The 19557-nt window shown below is 44.1% G+C and overlaps 1 protein-coding gene and 1 long non-coding RNA gene across 3 annotated transcripts; one reads left to right on the forward strand and one right to left on the reverse strand.

Moving 5' to 3' along the window:
• Nucleotides 1-6218: 6218 nt before the first annotated feature.
• Nucleotides 6219-8466, reverse strand: LOC123861884 (uncharacterized). Its single transcript, XR_006795150.3, has 2 exons — nucleotides 8198-8466; nucleotides 6219-8082 (listed from the first exon to the last, which is right to left on the reverse strand). It is a non-coding gene; the product is annotated as an uncharacterized LOC123861884 (long non-coding RNA).
• On the forward strand, nucleotides 7351-10145 carry LYSET (lysosomal enzyme trafficking factor). Of its 2 annotated transcripts, none has more exons than XM_064571519.1 (2): nucleotides 7351-8052; nucleotides 9412-10145. In XM_064571519.1, the coding sequence occupies exons 1-2, from the start codon at nucleotides 8024-8026 to the stop codon at nucleotides 9821-9823; spliced, it is 441 nt and encodes a 146-aa protein (XP_064427589.1). In that variant the 5' UTR covers nucleotides 7351-8023; the 3' UTR covers nucleotides 9824-10145. The 2 variants fall into 2 exon arrangements, with proteins under 2 accessions (XP_064427589.1, XP_045757392.1); XM_045901436.3 differs by lacking the exon at nucleotides 7351-8052 and adding an exon at nucleotides 8521-8998.
• Nucleotides 10146-19557: the final 9412 nt, after the last annotated feature.

The raw sequence follows: 19557 nt of genomic DNA on the forward strand, positions 1-19557 counted from the left end.
GGGACAGCAACTGAGCTTTGGGGGTAGCTTTTGTGTGGAAGCAGGGAACACATACAATATAGCTGCTTATCGAGGACCTGCCCCGCAGCAGATATGGTTGCCGGCATGTTGCGTTAATAATTCATTTGGTCTTCACTGTGACCCTGTGAGTAAGTGCCATGCTTACTCTCACTTTCATCTGAAGACACTGAAGCCCCCCGCTCCCCTCCACCGGCCGAAGGATTAAGAAACTCGCCCAAAGTCACAGAGTTAGGAGATGGTGAAGCTGGTATGGGAGCCTTGTTCACATCAATAAAGTTTGAAAAACAGCTGCTCACATTTCACAGGATAGAATTGCATTATCTGGGGGCGCCTGGGTGGCTCAGTCGGTTAAGTGTCTGCCTTCAGCTCAGGTCATGATCTTGGGTCCCGGGATCGAGTCCCGTGTTGGGCTCCCTGCTTCTCCCTCTTTCTCTGCCCTGCCCCCCGCACTCATGCTCTCTCTCTCTCAAATAAATAAAATCTTTAATAAAAAAAGTAAGGCACATCAGAGCATTGCTAATTAGTTATGAAATATTACCTTCCAAGTGTGAAACACCATGTTGGGCTTATGTGGGATATAATATACCTTGATATCAAGGGGAACATAGAATCTAGTTGGGGAGCTAGAAAGCACATTCATCAAAAGATATTCTGATAATATTTGAGAACACACGTTAAGTGACATATATTAGGGTATGTTAAGAATTTAGGGTCAGTTTTTAAATTAAGGATATTCAAACACAGATAACTAGAAGACCTTTTGAGTCACACAGTTTTAGAGCTAAAGAGGACCATAGATTTTATAGGTAAGTAAACTGAAATCCGAGAGGAATTTAATGCTTATACTAGCAGGTCATAGAGAAGCCAGAAGTAGGCTCAGGTTTGGGTCCAAGTTTGGGCCCTGCCACTAACTAGCTGTGTGTGTGTTTTAATTTTTAAAAATTTTTAAAAATGTATTTATTTATTTGAGCGGGGCATGGGGGGAGGGAGAGCATGAGTGGGGGGAGGGGTAGAGGGAGAGGGAAAGAGAGAGAAGCAGACTCCCTGGACACAAAGCTCAATCCCAGCTAGGACTCTGAGATCATGACCTGAGCCAAAGTCAGACATTTAACCAACTGAGCCACCTAGGCGCCCCAGCTGTGTGTTCTTGAGCAAGTCACTTACCCCTGAGCCTCGCTTGCCTCATCTGCGATATTCTATCATCTCAGACCCCAGCTTTCTGACCCCCAACCTATCTCTCAGAATGATGCCTTACAACCCTACTTTACACTGAATTATTTAATATATTGGTCCAGTTTCTATGGTAACCGAAAATTAACATCTCTAAAAGCAGAGTTAGCTTTGCTAGCAGCAGGGGCAGGATAGTATATGGGAAACCCTCTGAAGCTAAAGAGTACTTTCGACCCACATGTCATTCTCTTTAAAATAAGTTGAATTCTAGGGGCGCCTGGGTGGCTCAGTCGGTTAAGCATCTGCCTTCGGATCAGGTCATGATCCCAGGGTCCTGGGATGGAGCCCAGCATAGGACTCCCTGCTCAGTGGGGAGCCTGTTTCTCCCTCTCCTTCTGCCTGCCTGTCTGCCTACTTGTGATCTCTCTCTCTCTCTGTCAAATAAATAAATAAAATCTTTAAAAAAAAAAAGTTGAATTATAAAACCACCTAGTTTCCAATTTTATGAAATGTTCTGGGCGCCTGGGTGGCTCAGATGGTTGGGCGTCTGCCCTCGGCTCAGGTCGTGATCCCGGGGTCCTGGGATCGAGTCCCGCATCAGGCTCCCTGCTCCTTGGGAGACTGCTTCTCCCTCTACCTCTCTCTCTCTCTGTCTCTCATGAATAAATAAATAAAATCTTAAAAAAAAAAAAATCAAATTCCTCTTTAAAAAAAAAGAAATGTTCTGGCTGGAAGTGAAATGGAATCATTAAGGATGTTCTCAGTTACATAGACAGATCAGTCCATTTGCCTAGGCCAGGACTCTCAGGCTAATTAGAAGATTCTAGAAGTGTCATGGACTAGAGAGGAGGTCACTTCCCAGATGGGTACTTAAATATTTTTTCCACATAAAGGCTTGAGAAATTTTCCAGTCTTTGAGGGGGGCAAATGTGACGCCACTTATGTAAGAAATAATCCCTTTCTGTTTGGGCCTGTCCATAGGCTACTCTGAGTGCTTACTGCCACCTGGTGGTGTTTAAATGAATAACCATTTCTAGGAAGGGTGGGCACTCCAGTTATTCACTCCCTAGTGATTTATTTCACTGGTTGGCATGCCAGGTCATTTGTTATTTGCTTGTGCATGTATATATATGTGTGTGTGTATGTAAGTATCTGTGTATGTATTTAAATCAACATTTTATTTATTTTTTAAGATTATTTAAGTAATCGCTATATCAAGCGTCACATACTCTTCCAACTGAGCCAGCCAGGCGCCTCTTGATGAACACTTTATTTTAGAATAGTTGAGACTTACAGAAAAGTTACAAAGATAGTACAGAGAGCTCCTACAGAGTCACCTAGTTTCCCCTTATCGTTAACATCTTCCATTACCACGGTACATTTGTCACCTCCAAGAAACCAACATTGATAGATTACTATTCACTAAACTCCAGACTATTTTTGGATTTTACTTTTCCACTAAAGTCCTTTATCTGTTCCAAAAGCCCCTCCTGGATACCACATTCCATTTTGCTACCATGATTCCTTAGTCTCCTCTGGTCTGTACAGTTTCTCTGTCTTTCCTTATCCTTCATGATCTTGACAGCTTTGAGGAGTGTTGGTCAGGTATTTTGTAGAATGTCCTTCAATTTGGGTTTATCTGGTATTTTTTTTTAAGATTATTTATTTATTTGACAGAGAGAGTGAGAGAGCTCAAGCAGGGGGAGTGGCAGAGGGAGGGGGGAAACAGACTCCTCACCAAGCAGAGAGCCCAATGCGGGACCTGAACCCAGGACCCTGAGGTCATGACCTGAGCTGAAGGCAGATGCTTAACCGACTGAGCCACCCAGGCGCCCCTATCTGGTATTTTTCTCATTAGACAGGGCTATGCATTCTCTGACATTAACCTTGATGTTAACTAGCCAAGCTAGTACTTGCCAGGTTTCTCTGTGGAAAAGTTATTATTTCTCCCTTTTGTTACTCTGTTCCTAAATTCAGCCCACACTTGAGGGGGAGGAAGGAATAAACTCCACCTCCAGAGGGCAAAGCACACACATGGATGATTTGAAATTCTTGCATAAGGAAAACCTGACTCTCCTCCCACATTTATTTATTCACTCATGTGTTTATATCAGCATGAACTTGTGGGTATTTATTTGATACTTTGGGTTACAAACCAATGCTATGCTATTTGTTTTGTTCAAATTGCAGCTTTCACCAGTGGGAGCTCTTTCAGGCTGGATCCTGTTTTCCCTTTGACATTTCACCTCCTTCTGTTTTTTTGAGCACTTCCTTTGTATATTTTTCATTTATTTTTTAAAAAAGATTTTATATATTTTGACAGAGACACAGCGAGAGAGGGAACACAAGCAGGGGGAGTGGAAGAGGGAGAAGCAAGCTTCCTGCAGAGCGGGGAGCCAGATGCGGGGCTTGATCCCAGGACCCCGGGATCATGACCTGAGCCGAAGGCAGATGCTTAACGGCTGAGCCACCCAGGCGCCCTATTTTTCATTTAAAGAACACTTTTAGGGGCATCTGGCGGGCTCAGTCAGCAGATCATGCGACTCTTGATCTCAGGGTCGTGAGTTCAAGCCTCACATTGGGCGTAGGGCTTACTTAAAAAAAAAGAAAAAGAAAGAAAATACTTGTAGGAAGCAAAAGAAAACGAAAATACCTTTTTTTTTTTTAAGATTTTTATTTATTTGACAGAGAGAGAGTGAGTGAGAGAGAGAGAGCACAAGCAGGGGGAGAGGGAGAAGCAGGCTTCCCGCCAAGCAGGGAGCCCACATGGGGCTTGATCCCAGGACCCCTGGATCAGAACCTGAGCCGAAGGCAGACGATTAACTGACTGAGCCACCCAGGCACCCCCAAAATGAAAATATCTTTACAATCCCATTATCCTGACACAACTAGTGAGCATTTTCATGTTTTGTTGTTCACGTTTTTGAAACACAGCTTTTAAAGGACATGTTTTTACTACTTCCCATGGTTTCATAAACATAACTGCCATTTTTGACAATTATGTAGTGTTTACTGGATGTGTAAGTCAGAGCACCTTAAGAAAAGCTCTCTGAAGTCAGACTATGTGCCCTTGGCCCGGCACGGAATCTGAGCCTGAAGCTTCTCCTCTGTAAAATGGGGAAATGATGGTGTGTCTTACAGGTTTCTGTGAGACTTTAACCAGGTGGCCTAGACAAGGACTCTGGAAATAGATGGCCTGAGTATAAATCCTGACCGTGCCACTTCTTGGCTGGGAAAGTCCGGGCATGTTGCTTAACTTCTCCGTGCCTCAGTTTGATCCAGGAAATGGGGAAGCAAATGGGGGAAACAGAAGGCCTTACCTCTCAGTATTGTTTGACTCAATGTATTCAGTGGTGCCCATAGCAAGTGTTTGGTATCAGCTGTTATTATGAACTCTGGACAGACCTCCATGGCAGGCATTATAACCTAAATATGTGTGTGTGTGTGTGTGTGTGTGTGTGTGTACCCTCCAGCTCAGTGCTTCACACACAGGAGAGGTTCGATGTGCATGTGCACACAGTGTCTGCTCACTAGCAAGATGCAGGTAAACCACTTCCCACTACTAAGGTAACAAAGTACCTTGTACATACCAACAAGATCAGAGTTACACCTTTGAATGTATCTATGCCATCTAGTATTTAGCTTCTTTTTCCTTGCCGTATTGAGGTATAACTGACAAGTAAAAATTACATGTATTTAAGGTGTATAATGTGATGGCTTGATCTGTATTTAGCTTCCCATGGTGGGAGGACTTCATAAAGAATGAAACCATGACATTTAGTCTTAACAGAAACACTTTACTATGCCTCTGAATCTAAACCAATGATGTATATCTTGAATTTGGTCCTTTGGGATGTTTTTATCAAAGAGGAAGACTTTATCCTACTTTTCAGCAATTTTCAAACTTTCTTCATGCTGAGTTTTTTTAGGGACCAAGTCACTAACCCATGCCCACCGTCCTGGCTGCCCCTGGGTCTTATAGGTTCTCATACTCCCCACTTCTCATGTCTAGTTGGCAGTAATGATTCAGAATAAAGTACTCTACACTAATGCATACAAGACATATATGAAATGTGGTTAACATCTGCCGTGTTTCCCTTGTGAGGCTGTTGGGTGCACATACCCTTATGATTGTTTCTCTTTCTTGGCAATATTAAGAATATGGGCCTTGCAGTAGGGCAGAGGACAGAATTCTGGACCCGCCACTTACTAGTTGTTTTGCCTTGGGCAAGTTTTTTTATTTTTTTAAGATTTTATTTATTTATTTGCCAGAGAGAGAGCGAACTTGCACAAGCAGGGGGAGCTGCAGGCAGAGGGAGGAGCAGGCTCCCTGCTGAGCAAGGAGCCCAAAGTGGGACTCGATCCCAGGACCCTGGGGTCATGACCTGAGCGGAAGGCAGACGTTTAACTGACTGAGCCACCCAGGCGCCCGTTGGACAAGTACTTTTTAACCTTTCTGTGCCCATTTCTACAATGAGAAACTGGGTTTTCCTATATTGCAGGATTTTTATGAGGATTCAATGAGAAAATACATGGGGAAACTTTAATTTAGTCCAGTCTGTCATGGAGAAGCATACAACCTTTATTTCTTCCCTTTCACTCTCCAAATTCGACACACTGATGCATTTGGACCTACTCTTTGCACTAATTTGTGCTCCATCTTGTTTCCTTCCCTCCTACATCAGTCAAAGGTCCCTCCAGCAATCTCACTTAGAAAACTACTCCCTAGGGGCACCTGGATGGCTCAGTCAGTTGAGCATCTGACTCTTGGTTTCGGCTCAGGTCATGATTTCAGGGTTGTGGGGTCTAGCCCCACATCGGGCTCTGTGCTCAGTGCAGTGACTGCTTAAGATTCTCTTCTCTCCCTCTGCCTCTCCCCCTGCTCATGCTTGCTCTTTCTCTCAAATAAATAAATCTTAAAAAAAAGAAAAGAAAAGAAAAGAAAAAGGAAGCTACTCTCTATCCCCTGGGCACTAAGAGGAAAATATCCAAGGGACTAAGATTGTGTAACCTCAGTGTTTTTCAGATTTATGCTTTTGGAACCCTTTGTTCAAATGAAACCTTTCTTGGAATCTTGATATAAATAAAACAGATTTTAAAAAGGTCATTGTATTAGCATTCCTTTACTTTATAAGTTCACATAGATCATTTTATAACACCTATTAAAATGTGTTCTGATGGCACATATCAGAAACCCCGGGTTAGAGGTGATAGCTGCAAACTTACCAACCTCAGCATTTGATCCTGCCTCATTTTGACTGCGCAGAATCAGTAAAATTGTGATTCAGACAGAAAATAACTTAGTATCTTAACCACCGCTCCTATCTTCATAATAAATGTAGGGCAATACACACCTAAGAACTATCTATGACACATCATCACGTCCGACCTGCTACCCTTGCACCTGTTATCACATAAGCTGACATTTCTCAGAGCACCATATGTATGTAGCGATAGACCCTCTGTACAATTTTGTATGATAAGTTCACAGTAGTAAATCTAAATACATAAATACTAGTGCAGAAGAACTACATCCTTCCTAGTCTAGGACACATTTGGAAGACATTAAATAGCACAGAAATGATGAAGGATTTAGACAGAAAACTGTACAGAATGAGCTCCTCGGCAGCACAAGGAAGGGACTGATTAATGTCTATCACGAGTACACTGACTGTTCTTCTACCTTCATGCTCTGCTTCCTGGTTGCCTAAGATTCAGGAGAAATGCCCTTCTAATCCTGCCTGGAGAAGGGCCTCCTCCTCCTCCTCCGCTGCCTCTTCGTCCTTTATCAGCGCCAGTAGCTGCAATAAGCCAGGGGCTGGGCCATCCTGTGGCACAGCAAGCTTCCTGCGAAGGGTTCTGTGGACTGCTCCAGCCAAGATTTGGTCTAGGCGGGCCTGATTCACAACATCTTTCTCAACTGCTCCTCTCTCTACCAGTTTCTGTAATAAAGGCTCCAACCTCAGCACGTAAGCAGACAATTTCTCTCCATCCTTCTGATAAGTGGTCAGATACTTGATCTGCAATTCCCTAGGATTATCAATAACCCCAAATACCTGCTCAAGAGCCTGCAGGCATTCAGCGACTGTAATGAAGGGATTGTTTCTCTTGAGGACACGAATAACATCAAATGCTGGGCCCCTAAGGCTCTCTAGCAAGCGTCTTCTTTTCTCTGCATCTGGCACCTGCCATGTCTTCATCATCTAAGTAGTATGAAACAGCCAGGATTCAAATTCTTCTTCTCCTGGTTCTGGAGGGTCACTGCCTGAGAACACTCTCAGTTTTCTGTATCTCAGGTACCGCAGGGCGGGCCGAAGAGCCTCCTCTAATGCCTGCGCCAACACAGGGGCCTGTATTTCTGGGATCGTGTCCTGTCCTAGGTCAAAAGGGTCGTTTCCGTATCCAAGAGCTCTGGTCAACTCCCCCAACGTTGTGCCCTCTCCCTCTAAGAATTCATTTAATCTGCTTAAAAATTCATTATTCAGGTCTGGGGGCTTAAAGATCACTCTCCGGACACCCCTTTTCCGGGTATCTCCTTAGGGACTAGAGCACGAGTCGTCTCCTCCGTCAGCCCTACTAAGGCTACATTCCTGCTCTCATCCCGCCGGCACATCCTCCCGAGCAGTCTGTACCCGCCCATCGGCGCCAAACCAGCCCGCAGAGCCTCCTCGGTTCCTGCCACAGTGCAGGTCGGGGGGATGCCGGCAACCAACAGCGCTTTCCGAGGGCTCACATCCATCCCCCCGCACCAGGCTTCTAAGAGCCTCGGCGTCATGGTGCCCCAAACAACAGATTTAAATTCTAATGCGGCCGGGGCACCGATGCCGCCGCAATGCACGGCGTTTCTCCGCGGCACCCCGGGTGAGTGCCGTCAGCGTCCCGACCGGAGGCCTGCAGGGACAAAGCAGTCGGGTTAGCGGCAGGTGTCTGTGACCCCGGCCCCGAGAGGCCCCGCGGCGCCGGGCGACCTTCCGGCCGGCCCCACTGCGACAAGCGGCCGTCTCACCCTCTCCGCGGCCCCGCGCGCCCCTCGCCGCTATCCAGTCGTCCGCGCCCGCGTCCCTCTCCTGCACCCGGAGCCACCAGGGGATGGCGGCCCGCGCCGTCCCCGCGCTGCTGTCCGCGGCGAGGCACCGGGGCCCAGGCCGAGGGGCTCCGAGGATGCCCGGACCGCCACCCACGTGAAGGGACGCGCCGGGCCCCGCGCCGCCGCAGCCCCCGCCCCCGCCCCCGCCGGAGCGGTGCCGGGCGCGCGCCGGGAGACGGCCTGCCGTCACGACGGGGCGGAGCGCGCGCGCTTCCGGCTCGAGCCGGAAGTCCCGACTGTGGCAGCTTCCGGGACGGCGGGCGGGCGGGCCAAACGGGACAGGAAGGTGAGATCCGGGAGCTGCCCGTCTCTGCAGGCTCGGCCGGTGGCCGCTGCCCGGCACTGGGCTCCCGGCGCTGCGAGGCGGAGAGGCCCGGGCCCGGCGCCGCCCGCGCAGCCCTGGTCGGGCCGCCGGCGCTGCAGCGCGGCGGGGGGCGGGGCCGGCTGCCGGGGAGCCTCCCGGCCCCGCCGGGTGACACTGGCTGGGGCTCCGGCCGCAGCCACAGGGCCCGGGCCGTCGCGTGACTGGCCGCAGTCACGCTGTGCTTAATCACAATTAGCTTGTGCTCCAGGCTGGCCGCGCTCCCATTTCTCCCAGCCGGTGACCCCGGGGATTTCTCTTATGGTGGCTTTCTCTGAAATGCCCAAACCACCCGAGTATTCAGAACTGAGTGACTCTTTAACGCTTGCCGTGGGAACAGGAAGATTTTCGGGACCACTGTAAGTGTTTAAGAGTTACTGTCTTAACGTGGGGGCTCCGACATTGCTTTGACTTGTAGAATCGAGTGTTCACGTCCGAAACAGTAGTGTTAAGTCAGAAACTATTTGAACTATAAAGGTGAAGTGTTTCTTAGGAAACCAGTTTAATTCCAGTTTCTCAAGGGAAGGTGTGCTGGACCTACTTAAGCCGGATATAGTGATTTATTTATTCTGTGGGATTCACATAAAAAGCACTCTCAATATATACTGAAACTTTACTTTCTCATAACTATTACAGAAAACAAGCTGTGCGTTGTTTACATTTCTTAGTAAATGCAAATTTAATTATTTCAAGCCTGAGATGCATTAATGGGGAATCATTGCCATGACAGCATTACTAGACCCTAACTTTTTTTTTTTTCCTTAATTTGAAGGCACAGAGCATGGAGAATGATGAACTTCCGTCAGAGGATGGGATGGATTGGAGTGGGATTGTATTTGTTAGCAAGTGCAGGAGCATTTTACTATGTTTTTGAAATCAATGAGACTTACAACAGGCTGGCCTTGGAACACATTCAGCAGCACCCGGAAGAGCCCCTTGAAGGAACCACATGGACACACTCCTTGAAAGCTCGTTTACTCTCCCTGCCTTTTTGGTTTTGGACAGTTATTTTTCTGATACCTTATTTACAGATGTTTTTGTTCCTTTATTCTTGTACAAGAGCTGACCCCAAAACGGTGGGCTACTGTATTATCCCCATATGCTTGGCAGTTATTTGCAATCGCCACCAGGCATTTGTCAAGGCTTCTAATCAGATCAGCAGACTACAACTGATTGACACCTAAAATCAGTCACCATTTTTTCCTTACAGTTACAAAACTGCCAGTACTATATGGAGCCTGATCACAAGACTGCAGTTTGTTCACAGATCTCAGGAAGTTGTGGTGGGGCAGAGGCTTTCTAAAAAGTGTGACTAGGGGGCTATCTTTATCTGAATAATAATGAATTTTTAAGTGAAGCCTGAGATACAGTACTACAAAATCATGTTGATGACTTCAGATTTTGGAAGTAAAATCGTGTCTGTTATTTGCATTCTTTAGAAACTTGAATAAGTACCTGAACTATTTTTATTCTACTGTGCAACATAGTGATGATTCAGAAATTTTTCCTTTGGGGAAAAAAATGAATATGAACATTTCCATTGTGCTTAATGTAAAAAGGTCCAAACATGGTCATAAAATTTAAATTTTATACAATTACTTGGCTTGCTTTAAAATTCTTCAAACTAAAACACCAGTTCAACCTGTTGTAACTAAGCCAACTATGCTTGCTTGCTTGCTATCAGTTCGTGAGAAATTGGTATAAAATTCCTGAGGTGATGGCTATCTTGATAAGCAAAGTCTGTGCTTCCTTTTGGTGATGCTGCTGGGATTATCAGCGTTATTACCGCTACTAGTTTTTAAAAAATTACTTGGGAAGAAACTAAATGTTTGAAAGTTGAGAAATCTTACACACAGACGATGGAAACGAGGTGTTCAGTGAAAATATTTAGTCTGGTCCCTGTCAGATGTGTGACACCCCTCTAAAATCCTACCAAGTCGTCATCCTGATTTTCTTTTCTGGCCTAAGGTCCAGCCTTCAGGTCTTCAGGCAACAGGTGAATTGCATGAAGATGTGATCTTTGTACTTCCTCCTTTGCATTTGTACTTACTACCTCATGTCTGGTACCAATACAAATAACTAAAACATGGAAATATCAGATTTTAGGATTTTTTTTCCTTTTTTTCTGGGTGGGATCAAGATGTATTTTTATACAGTTGTGCCATTAATACCAAGGACATTACACTGATAGATTTTAATAATAACCATAACCTTTTTTGGTGCTTATTCTGTTGGGCTCTGTTCTAAGAGGTTTACATGAATTAACTCATTTAATCCTCTCAACAACCCTAAGAAAACAATTATCTAGATTTTACAGATAAAGCCCCTGAGATAGAGAAGTTAAATAACTTGGGGTGCCTGGGTGGCTCAGTTGGTTAAGCGACTGCCTTCGGCTCAGGTCATGATCCTGGAGTCCAGGATCGAGTCCCGCATTGGGCTCCCTGCTCGGCCGGGAGTCTGCTTCTCCCTCTGACCCTCCTCCCTCTCGGGCTCTCTGTCTCTCATTCTCTCTCGCAAATAAATAAATAAAATCTTTAAAAAAAAAAAAAGAAGTTAAAAAACTTGCCTGTTAAGGTCACACAGCTGGTAAGCAGCAGAGCGAGAGGTATGACCAGGCATCGGATGCCTTTGTTCCTAACCACTGACCTGTAGTGCTTCTCCCAAATGATGTGTTTCCCGGGATTGTCTGCCTAGCCATGCCACAGAATGGAAAGGGCATTATTGAAAGGTTGTTCTCAATTCGTATGAGCTATTGAAAATCTAAAAGTGTTCTAACAACCTCAGCGTTCAAGTCTGATCTGACTGGAATGGAAGGCTGAACATTCCACAGCAAGCGTTGCTTGAAAGATAGAGCTGGTACCTTTGTAACTCACAAGCAGCATGATCGGATCCTTGTCCAGGTAATCAATCTCACTTTCCCTTTGCTTCTTCCAGAGGTCTGGTGACTGAAATGATAGAGCTTTTGCTACAATACACTGACTCTCCAAAGTAGGCAGCAGTCTGAAATACCCGTTTCTGTGAGGGTCAGATAACCAAATCACTTGGCATCTCTTGAGTACTTGACTAATAGTATGCACGCTACAGTCACTGTTCTCTGAGTGATTTCCGTCTTTCTTCACAGCAGGCCTAGGAGGCAGGTACGTGTTGGTACTAGTGCCATTTTACAGAAGAGGAAGCACAGGAATTCATAACTGGCCCGTGGTCACACAGCAAGGACGTGGAAAAGTCAGGATTTGAACTCAGGATGTCTGGCTTCAGATCTCCAGCTCTATCACCTCGTTACACTGCTTTTCAGAAGAAAGGATAATAGGAGGAAAATCATTGAGCAGTTTGATTTGATTTCGTCTTGAGGCAGTGGTAGTTTGAAAATGATTTAAGAAAAGTACTTCAATTTTTTTCATTTTATAAATGCTTGAGATAATGCAAGGTTTGTGAGTTTATCACTTGTCTTATAAAGTAGTAATTCCTTTTTATTGAAGTAGACTATCTTTTATATTTCAAATTCTAGTATTTGGGGATTTGGTAAGTATTCGGTCCATCTCTATCTTTCAAGACTAGATTGCCTTGGTAGTAGAAATACTAAAATAGAGTGGGAGTAATTCAGTACTTCCAAATGTAATTACTAAGTTTCAGATTGTAGGGTTAATGTTTTTTGATTATTTAGGAATTAATTACCCAAGCTGTGAATTATTCCTATTTGTCTATGGCTATTTAATAGTTCAAAGCACTCTTTGTAGAGGGAAGGGTGAAATTAATCTAGATCTGTTAGATTGAGGGGGAGGTTAAGCTGATGGAGAGGAAACCTGTGTATTATATCAAGTTATTTCATATTTACATCACAGTACAGTAAGCAGTGAGTACAGGATTAGATAAATGGCAAATATAGGAAGCGCTTCAGGGATTGTAGGGAAAGGACAAGTATCGTAGTATTCATAACTCGTCAATAATACCTGCTTCCAGAAATGAGAAAGACAGAGTTAATATCCCCTAATTGCTTTATTCCCCCCCCCCCCCGTTGCTTAATAAGTCACCTTATTTGCAACCACATCTGAAAGGAAGTAAAACCTGTTGTGTGTTTTTCATGGAAATATGCCAGATATTTTATTTTTTTGAAAGTGCCAGGATAGAGAATAGATAATTAAATCCGAGAAACATCTAATTCATGGAGCTTTAGTCACCATGTAACTTTTCTAGTTTTAAAGATGCTACCAGTTTTTTTTGATGGGCCCAGTCTCACCACCCTGAGATCAGGACCTGAGCTAAAATCAAGAGTCAGATGCTCCCCTGACTGAGCCCCCCACGTGCCCCTAAATGCTATCAGTTTTAAAGTAAAAAATGTGATTTCCTAAGTTTAGAATTTGAATCTATTTCAAAGCTTTTATAATTAATTAAAAAAAACCTTTTCGTTGGGGAGGTGGAATCATCAGAACATTTCTATGGCAGTAACCACACCCATAAACTAATTAGACTGGGATGTCTGTTCACCACGGGTAGTGTTACAGTTTTTATTAAGATTATCTAGTGTTGATTTCCTTCTTGATGGATTTAACAATCTCAGTCTCCAAAATAGAAAGCTTTACTACAATACTGCATGACTCATTTTGTATCAAGTGTGTGCCATCGCTTAATCTTAATTCTCTAACCTACTTATAAAGTTCCAGAAAATTCTAGACCATGATTGGGAATCCTGCATTAGTATTTTTGTTTTGGTCTAAGACAGTGAATAGGTTTTGTATATTAGAGCTGTATATTAGAATCATCCAAAGAAATAAACAAGAAACAAAGCAAAACTCCTCACATAAACAATGCCGAGGTCCCTGCCCAGTTTTGTCACTCTTGGGGAGAGGAGAAGAGGCAGCTGTGTTTTTAGAGCTCTTCACATGATTGTATTGGAATCATTCGTGGAGAATCACTGGACCATGGGTTTGTACGCACCATAAAGACTCAACTGTCCGTCATCTTAGTTGTATCTGTCTTTGGAGCAGTTTCAACAAATACTTTGCAGCAAGTTCACCCCAGCTATTTGAATTGTAAATCTTTAAAGAGCTGTCTCTATTGTCTTTAAAAATTTCAAGGCTTAAATAGACTCTATTGCTACAAGTTGGGGCTATACAGAGCTGGGCCTTATAAACTGATACATGTGGTCCCGGGATGTCACCATGGAGAAATCAAGAAGTCATGATTGTAGAAGAGGTCACTGTAACTGAAGGCCATGATCCAAGGGAGGCCAGCTAGGAATTCAGCAGACATGATCAGGACAAACAGAGCATGGTCAGGTCACAAGGTGAGGGAGAGGACAGTGCCTTCACTCCTGCTTCCTGTAGCTCTCCAAATGTGACAAGACCCAGCCCCATGGCTGGAAAAACAAAGCAGGAGGTGAGTCCAAAGGTGATGTCCATGGTCCTGAGCTATTCCTATGGTAGCTTGAGATGATCTGGGCAAGCAGCACCGGGAACCCTACACTGGGCCTATCAGGCCCTCCACTCCAGGGGCAGTGTCAGCATGGACATGACCATACAGAGTAGACTGTAGGCGGCTGCCTGCCGGAGCCCAAGTTCAGGAACAAGGTGTATTTTCTGGTCCTAGTTCCTCTCCTCCAGATTATTCTGAACACACTTGTATCAGGGTTTTTTCTCCCACTCTACCAAAACTGCTCTCTTGTCAAGAGGTCACTGGTCACTTACACATAACTAAACCCAATGGTCAAGACTCAGCCCTTAAATTACTCATTAGCAGTTTTTGACACACCCCTTGCCTTGAGATACTTTCTTCAGCTGGTTTCTGGATCAGTACTGCCCAATAGAGCTTTAGTGATGATGGAAATACTTTGTATCTATCTTTACTGTCCAAATCAGTAGCCATTAGCCACATGAAATGAGCCCTTGAGATGTGGCTAGTGTGACAGGAACTGAATTTTAAATTTTAATTAGTTCAAATAGCCACATGTGGCTAGCAGCTACCAGATTTTACCCCAGTTCTAGACACTTCCCTGGTTTGCCTTCTTCCTCATCAACTTCTCCTGTTTCCATTGCTGGTTCCTCCCTGGGGCTCTGCCGTTTCTGAATGTTGACATCCCCCAGTTCTCATTTCTATACTTTCTCCCCTTGGTCATCCTATCCTGGTTCATGGCTTTAAGTGCCCAAATTTATATTACTACCCTGCATATCTCCTGAGCTCCAGACTTGGATATTCAACTGCCTATTTGGCATTTACTAAGATGTCTTACCAGGCATCTGAGATTTAACTTGTCCAAAACCAAGCTCCTCATCTCTCTACCCACCAAAATCTGCTCAAGGCCCCTGTAAGTCTATCAAAAAGTGCCAAGAGATTCTTTTAAAATGTTATTCTCTCAAAAACCCTCCTATAGCTTCCCTACTGAGAATAAAACTCAAAGTTCTTAACATGGCTTACAAAGTCCTAAATAAGTGCTCTTGACCATTTTCTTCATTTTCTACTATTCTCTCCACCCCTCATTCCACTCTAGCCACACTGATTTTCCTGCTGATTCTAGAATATGCCAGAAAAACCTGTTTCAGGGCTTATGCACTCAGTGTACCTTCTGTCTGGATGCTCAGACCTGGCCTGCTCTTATCACCATCTTCAGACCTTTGCTCAATTTTCAGCTTTGTAAGGCTGCCTCTGACCAGCCTATTTAAAATTTAGCATCCTCCTTCCCTGTTTTTCTCCACAGCACTCAACATCACACGACATGTTACACATTTTGTCAGAATCTAAACTCCATTGTGAGGGCAGGGATTTTGTCTGTTCACTGTTGTATACCCTGTGCCTAGAACAGTAGGTGCCTGGGCACACAGTAGGTGCTCATAATTTTTTATTGCATGAGTGATTTTTACTGCCACTGATTTTTACTACCTCCTTCATTAGACTGCAAAACAATCTAGTTTGCTCTCCAGAGAAAATAAAGGTTAAAGTTAACATTTTCTACTAAGTGCGAAGTCTAATCTGTAACATGTTTGAGATAAGTTTAGTGGTTAAGCTTTCTCAGGTTTCAGCATGTAGTGATACATTCTTTCTGAGGCCAAGATTTAAAATGAGTCCATTCATTTTTGCCAACGGTTATGATGTTGGTTGTCTTGGGATGTTCCTTATTCATGCAGAAAAAAACATAAACCACACTCACAAACAAGGTGTGAAGGGGTGATTGGAGCCTTGAGCAATTCTCAAATTACAGTCATTAAGATAACAGTTTCCTAAACCACCTAACATATGCATCAAGTGTCATGCCAATCTCTTAGAGCTACAGCACATAATTGCAGTACTCTGGAGTTTACTGGTCCTGTAAATCGCTCATTTAAAGTGGTACTATGGGGGCGCCTGGGCGGCTCAGTCGTTAAGCATCTGCCTTCGGCTCAGGTCATGATCCCAAGGTCCTGGGATCGAGCCCCACATCAGGCTCCCTGTTCAGCAGGGAGCCTGCTTCTCCCTCTCCCACTCCCCCTACTTGTGTTCCCTCTCTTGCTGTCTCTCTCTCTGTCAAATAAATAAATAAATAAATAATCTTAAAAAAAGAAAAGTCGTAATGTGTTTTTAGAAGTTAGTTCTATCTTCAGCAGAATTTTTGGCACTGGTGTAAATTTCTGTTTTTCTTTTTGCATTGGAGTAAATTTCTATTTAAAACTGTACCCCAATGGCCTTGTTGCTGCCCCAATGTGAGCTGCTACTTTTTAAAAGATTTAAATAGAAGCTTACATTCTAGCATTCATTGTTCCCTGGGCCATGTCTTTAAATAGAGCAATTCTGATCCCAAAGGTCACCTGAGAACTGGAATACTTACGGCAACACTGTGAAATTCATATTATGCTTTGCGAATGATGCACTGGCTAGAGGGCATCTTTTTCAAGGTTAAAGCTAGGCACATCAGTTTTAGAAACACCTCCCCCTCCACTTTTTTTTTTTTTTTTTTTTTACAGCGTCCTACCTCACCTTAGCACAGTTTCCTAACCTCTTTAGAGGTCATGTTCTGCTCCCTTTTCTGACAAAGTAGTAGTCAGATGGGAAATGCGGATTTTTAAAAAAAGATTATTTATTTATTTGAGAGAGTGAGCGAGCATGTGCACAAGTGGGGGGAGGGGCAGAGGGAGTGGGAGAATCTCAAGCAGACTCTGCACTGAGCATGAAGCCCTACGCAGGGCTCATCCCACAACCCTGAGATCATGACCTGAGCCGAAATCAAGAGTCAGGTGTTCAACCGACTGAGCTACCCAGGCACCCTGATTCTTGTTTTTTTTTTAAAGATTTTATTTATTCATTTGAGGGAGAGAATGGGAGAGAGAGCAGGAGAGGGGGGAGGGTCAGAGGGAGAAGCAGACTCCCTGCTCAGCAGGGAGCCCTGTGTGGGGCTTGATCCCGGGACTCCAGGATCATGACCTGAGCCGAAGGCAGTCGCTTAACCAACTGGGCCACCCAGGCGCCCCTGATTCTTGTTTTTTAAGATGGGGAGAAGAAGAGAGAAAATCTTAAGCAGGCTCCATGCCCAGCCCAGAGCCCGACTTGGGGCTCAATCTTACGATTCTGAGATCATGACCTGAGCCAGAATCAAGAGTCAGACACTTAACTGACTGAGCCACCTAGGCACTCCCCCCCCTTTTTTTTTTTTTTTTTAAGATTTTTATTTATTTTTTGACAGAGATAGAGACAGCAAGAGAGGGAACACAAGCAGGGGGGAGTGGGAGAGGGAGAAGCTGACTCCCGGCTGAGCAGGGAGCCTGATGTGGGACCTAGGATCATGACCTGAGCCTAAGACAGACGCTTAACAACTGAACCACCCAGGTGCCCCTAAAGCATAACTTTTTAAAATTAAAAATTGAGGTGCCTGCCTGGATCAGTCAGAGCATGTGACTCTTGATCTCCGGGTCATGAGTTTAAGCCCCATGTTGGGTATAAAGCTTACTTTATTTATTTTTAAAGATTTTATTTGACACAGAGAGACACAGCGAGAGAGGGAACACAAGCAGGGGGAGTGGGAGAGGGAGAAGCAGGCTTCCCGCAGAGCAGGGAGCCCGATGCAGGGCTCGATACCAGGATCCTGGGATCATGACCTGAGCTGAAGGCAGATGCTTAACGACTGAGCCACCCAAGCGCCCCTAAAGCTTACTTTAAAAAAAAAAATTGAGTTTCAATAACTTTTGAGGAACAGTAACTTTGTCTGTATTTGTGTAGAAAAATATACGTTTTGGGCGCCTGGGTGGCTCAGTTGGTTAAGCGACTGCTTTCGGCTCAGGTCATGATCCTGGAGTCCCGGGATCGAGTCCCGCATCGGGCTACCTGTTCAGCAGGGAGTCTGCTTCTCCCTCTCCCCCTTCTTGTGCTCTCTCTCTCTCTCACTCTCAAATAAATAAATAAAATCTTAAAAAGAAAAAAAAAGAAAAATATACGTTTTTTAAAAATGCAAAGGAGAACAAGAGTGTACAGTGAAAAATCTTATTCCCAACCCAACTCCTGCTCAGCAGCGTTCTATCCTTTTAGATACCACGTGTATCTAGCCAATATTCTCCAACAGTAGCATTCTACACACTGTTCTGTATCTTGCTAGTTTTCATTTAACAATATATCCTAGAGATTGGTCTTTAACATATAGAACTACACTTTGGTCTTTTTAAATGACTGCGTAAAATCAGTGTATTAATATTCTATTTTTATTTAATTGACTAGGGTCTTAAGAATGGACATTTAGGTTCTCTTTTTATTTAATTAACTAGGGTCTACAAATGAACATTTATGAAGGAGACAGTATTAGAGTTAGAATCAGTATTAAAATTAAGGAAAAGATCAATCAAACCTATATAACCCAGACCTCAAAACACTGGACCACAAAGCGCAAATATCTTGAAATTTCTTCTTTATAAATACATTTACTAAACAAAGAAGGAAACAAAATATTCAGGAGCAAAGCTCAGTTATTGCTTTAAAAATATGAACTATTTTAGGGGCACCTGGATGACTTAGAAGATCATGTGACTACTGAATTCAGGGTCATGAGTTTGAGCCCCCTGTTTATGTGGAGGTTACTAAAAAAATAATAAGCTTTTTTAAAAAAAGATTTTATTTATTTTTTAAAAAGATTTATTTATTTGACAGAGAGAGACAGTGAGAGAGGGAACGCAGGGGGAGGGGAGAGGGAGAAGCAGGCTTCCCGCGGAGCAGGGAGCCTGATGCAAGGCTCAATCCCAGGACTCTGGGATTATGACCTGAGCAGAGGGCAGACACTTAACGACTGAGCCACCCAGGCGCCCCTTAAGATTTTATTTATTTATTTGACAAAGAGAGTACAAGCAGGGGGCAGAGGAAAGGGAGAAGCAGGCTCCCCGCTGAGCAGGGACCCCCGACATCGGGCTCAATCCCAGGACCCTGGGATTATGACCTGAGCCAAAGGCAGACACTTAACTGACTGAGCCACCCAGGCGCCCCCAAATAATAAACTTTAAAAAAGAAAAATATTAAAAAATACATGAACTATTTTAACTATGCTGGTAAGTTGTTTTTTAAAAGACTGAAGAAAAAGATTACTATAAGTCAATAACTGAGTCGAGGTGCCAACATTAGAGACATTATCACAAACTAAACAAGGAAATTTCTGACTATTAATAAAACATTTTCTAGGGGCGCCTGGGTGGCTCAGTCGATTAAGCGTCTGCCTTCAGCTCAGGTCATGATCCTGGAGTCCCGGGATCAAGCCCCACACAGGGCTCCCTGCTGAGCAGGGAGTCTGCTTCTCCCTCTGCCCCTTACCCCCCTCGTGCTCTCTCTTGCCCTGTCTCTCAAATAAATAAAATCTTTAAAAAAACCCAAAACAACAACACCAAAAAACCAAAACATTTTCTAGTTGCTATTTTTTTTTCTATTTGGTATTGCTTTGATTACAAAAATGCACTTAAGTGGAAGGCTGATGTTCCAAGTA

Source organism: Mirounga angustirostris, unplaced genomic scaffold (assembly GCF_029215605.1).
Source record: "Mirounga angustirostris isolate CCGP_5_RB_7025 unplaced genomic scaffold, mMirAng1.0.hap1 SCAF_9, whole genome shotgun sequence".
Taxonomy (NCBI): domain Eukaryota; kingdom Metazoa; phylum Chordata; class Mammalia; order Carnivora; family Phocidae; genus Mirounga; species Mirounga angustirostris.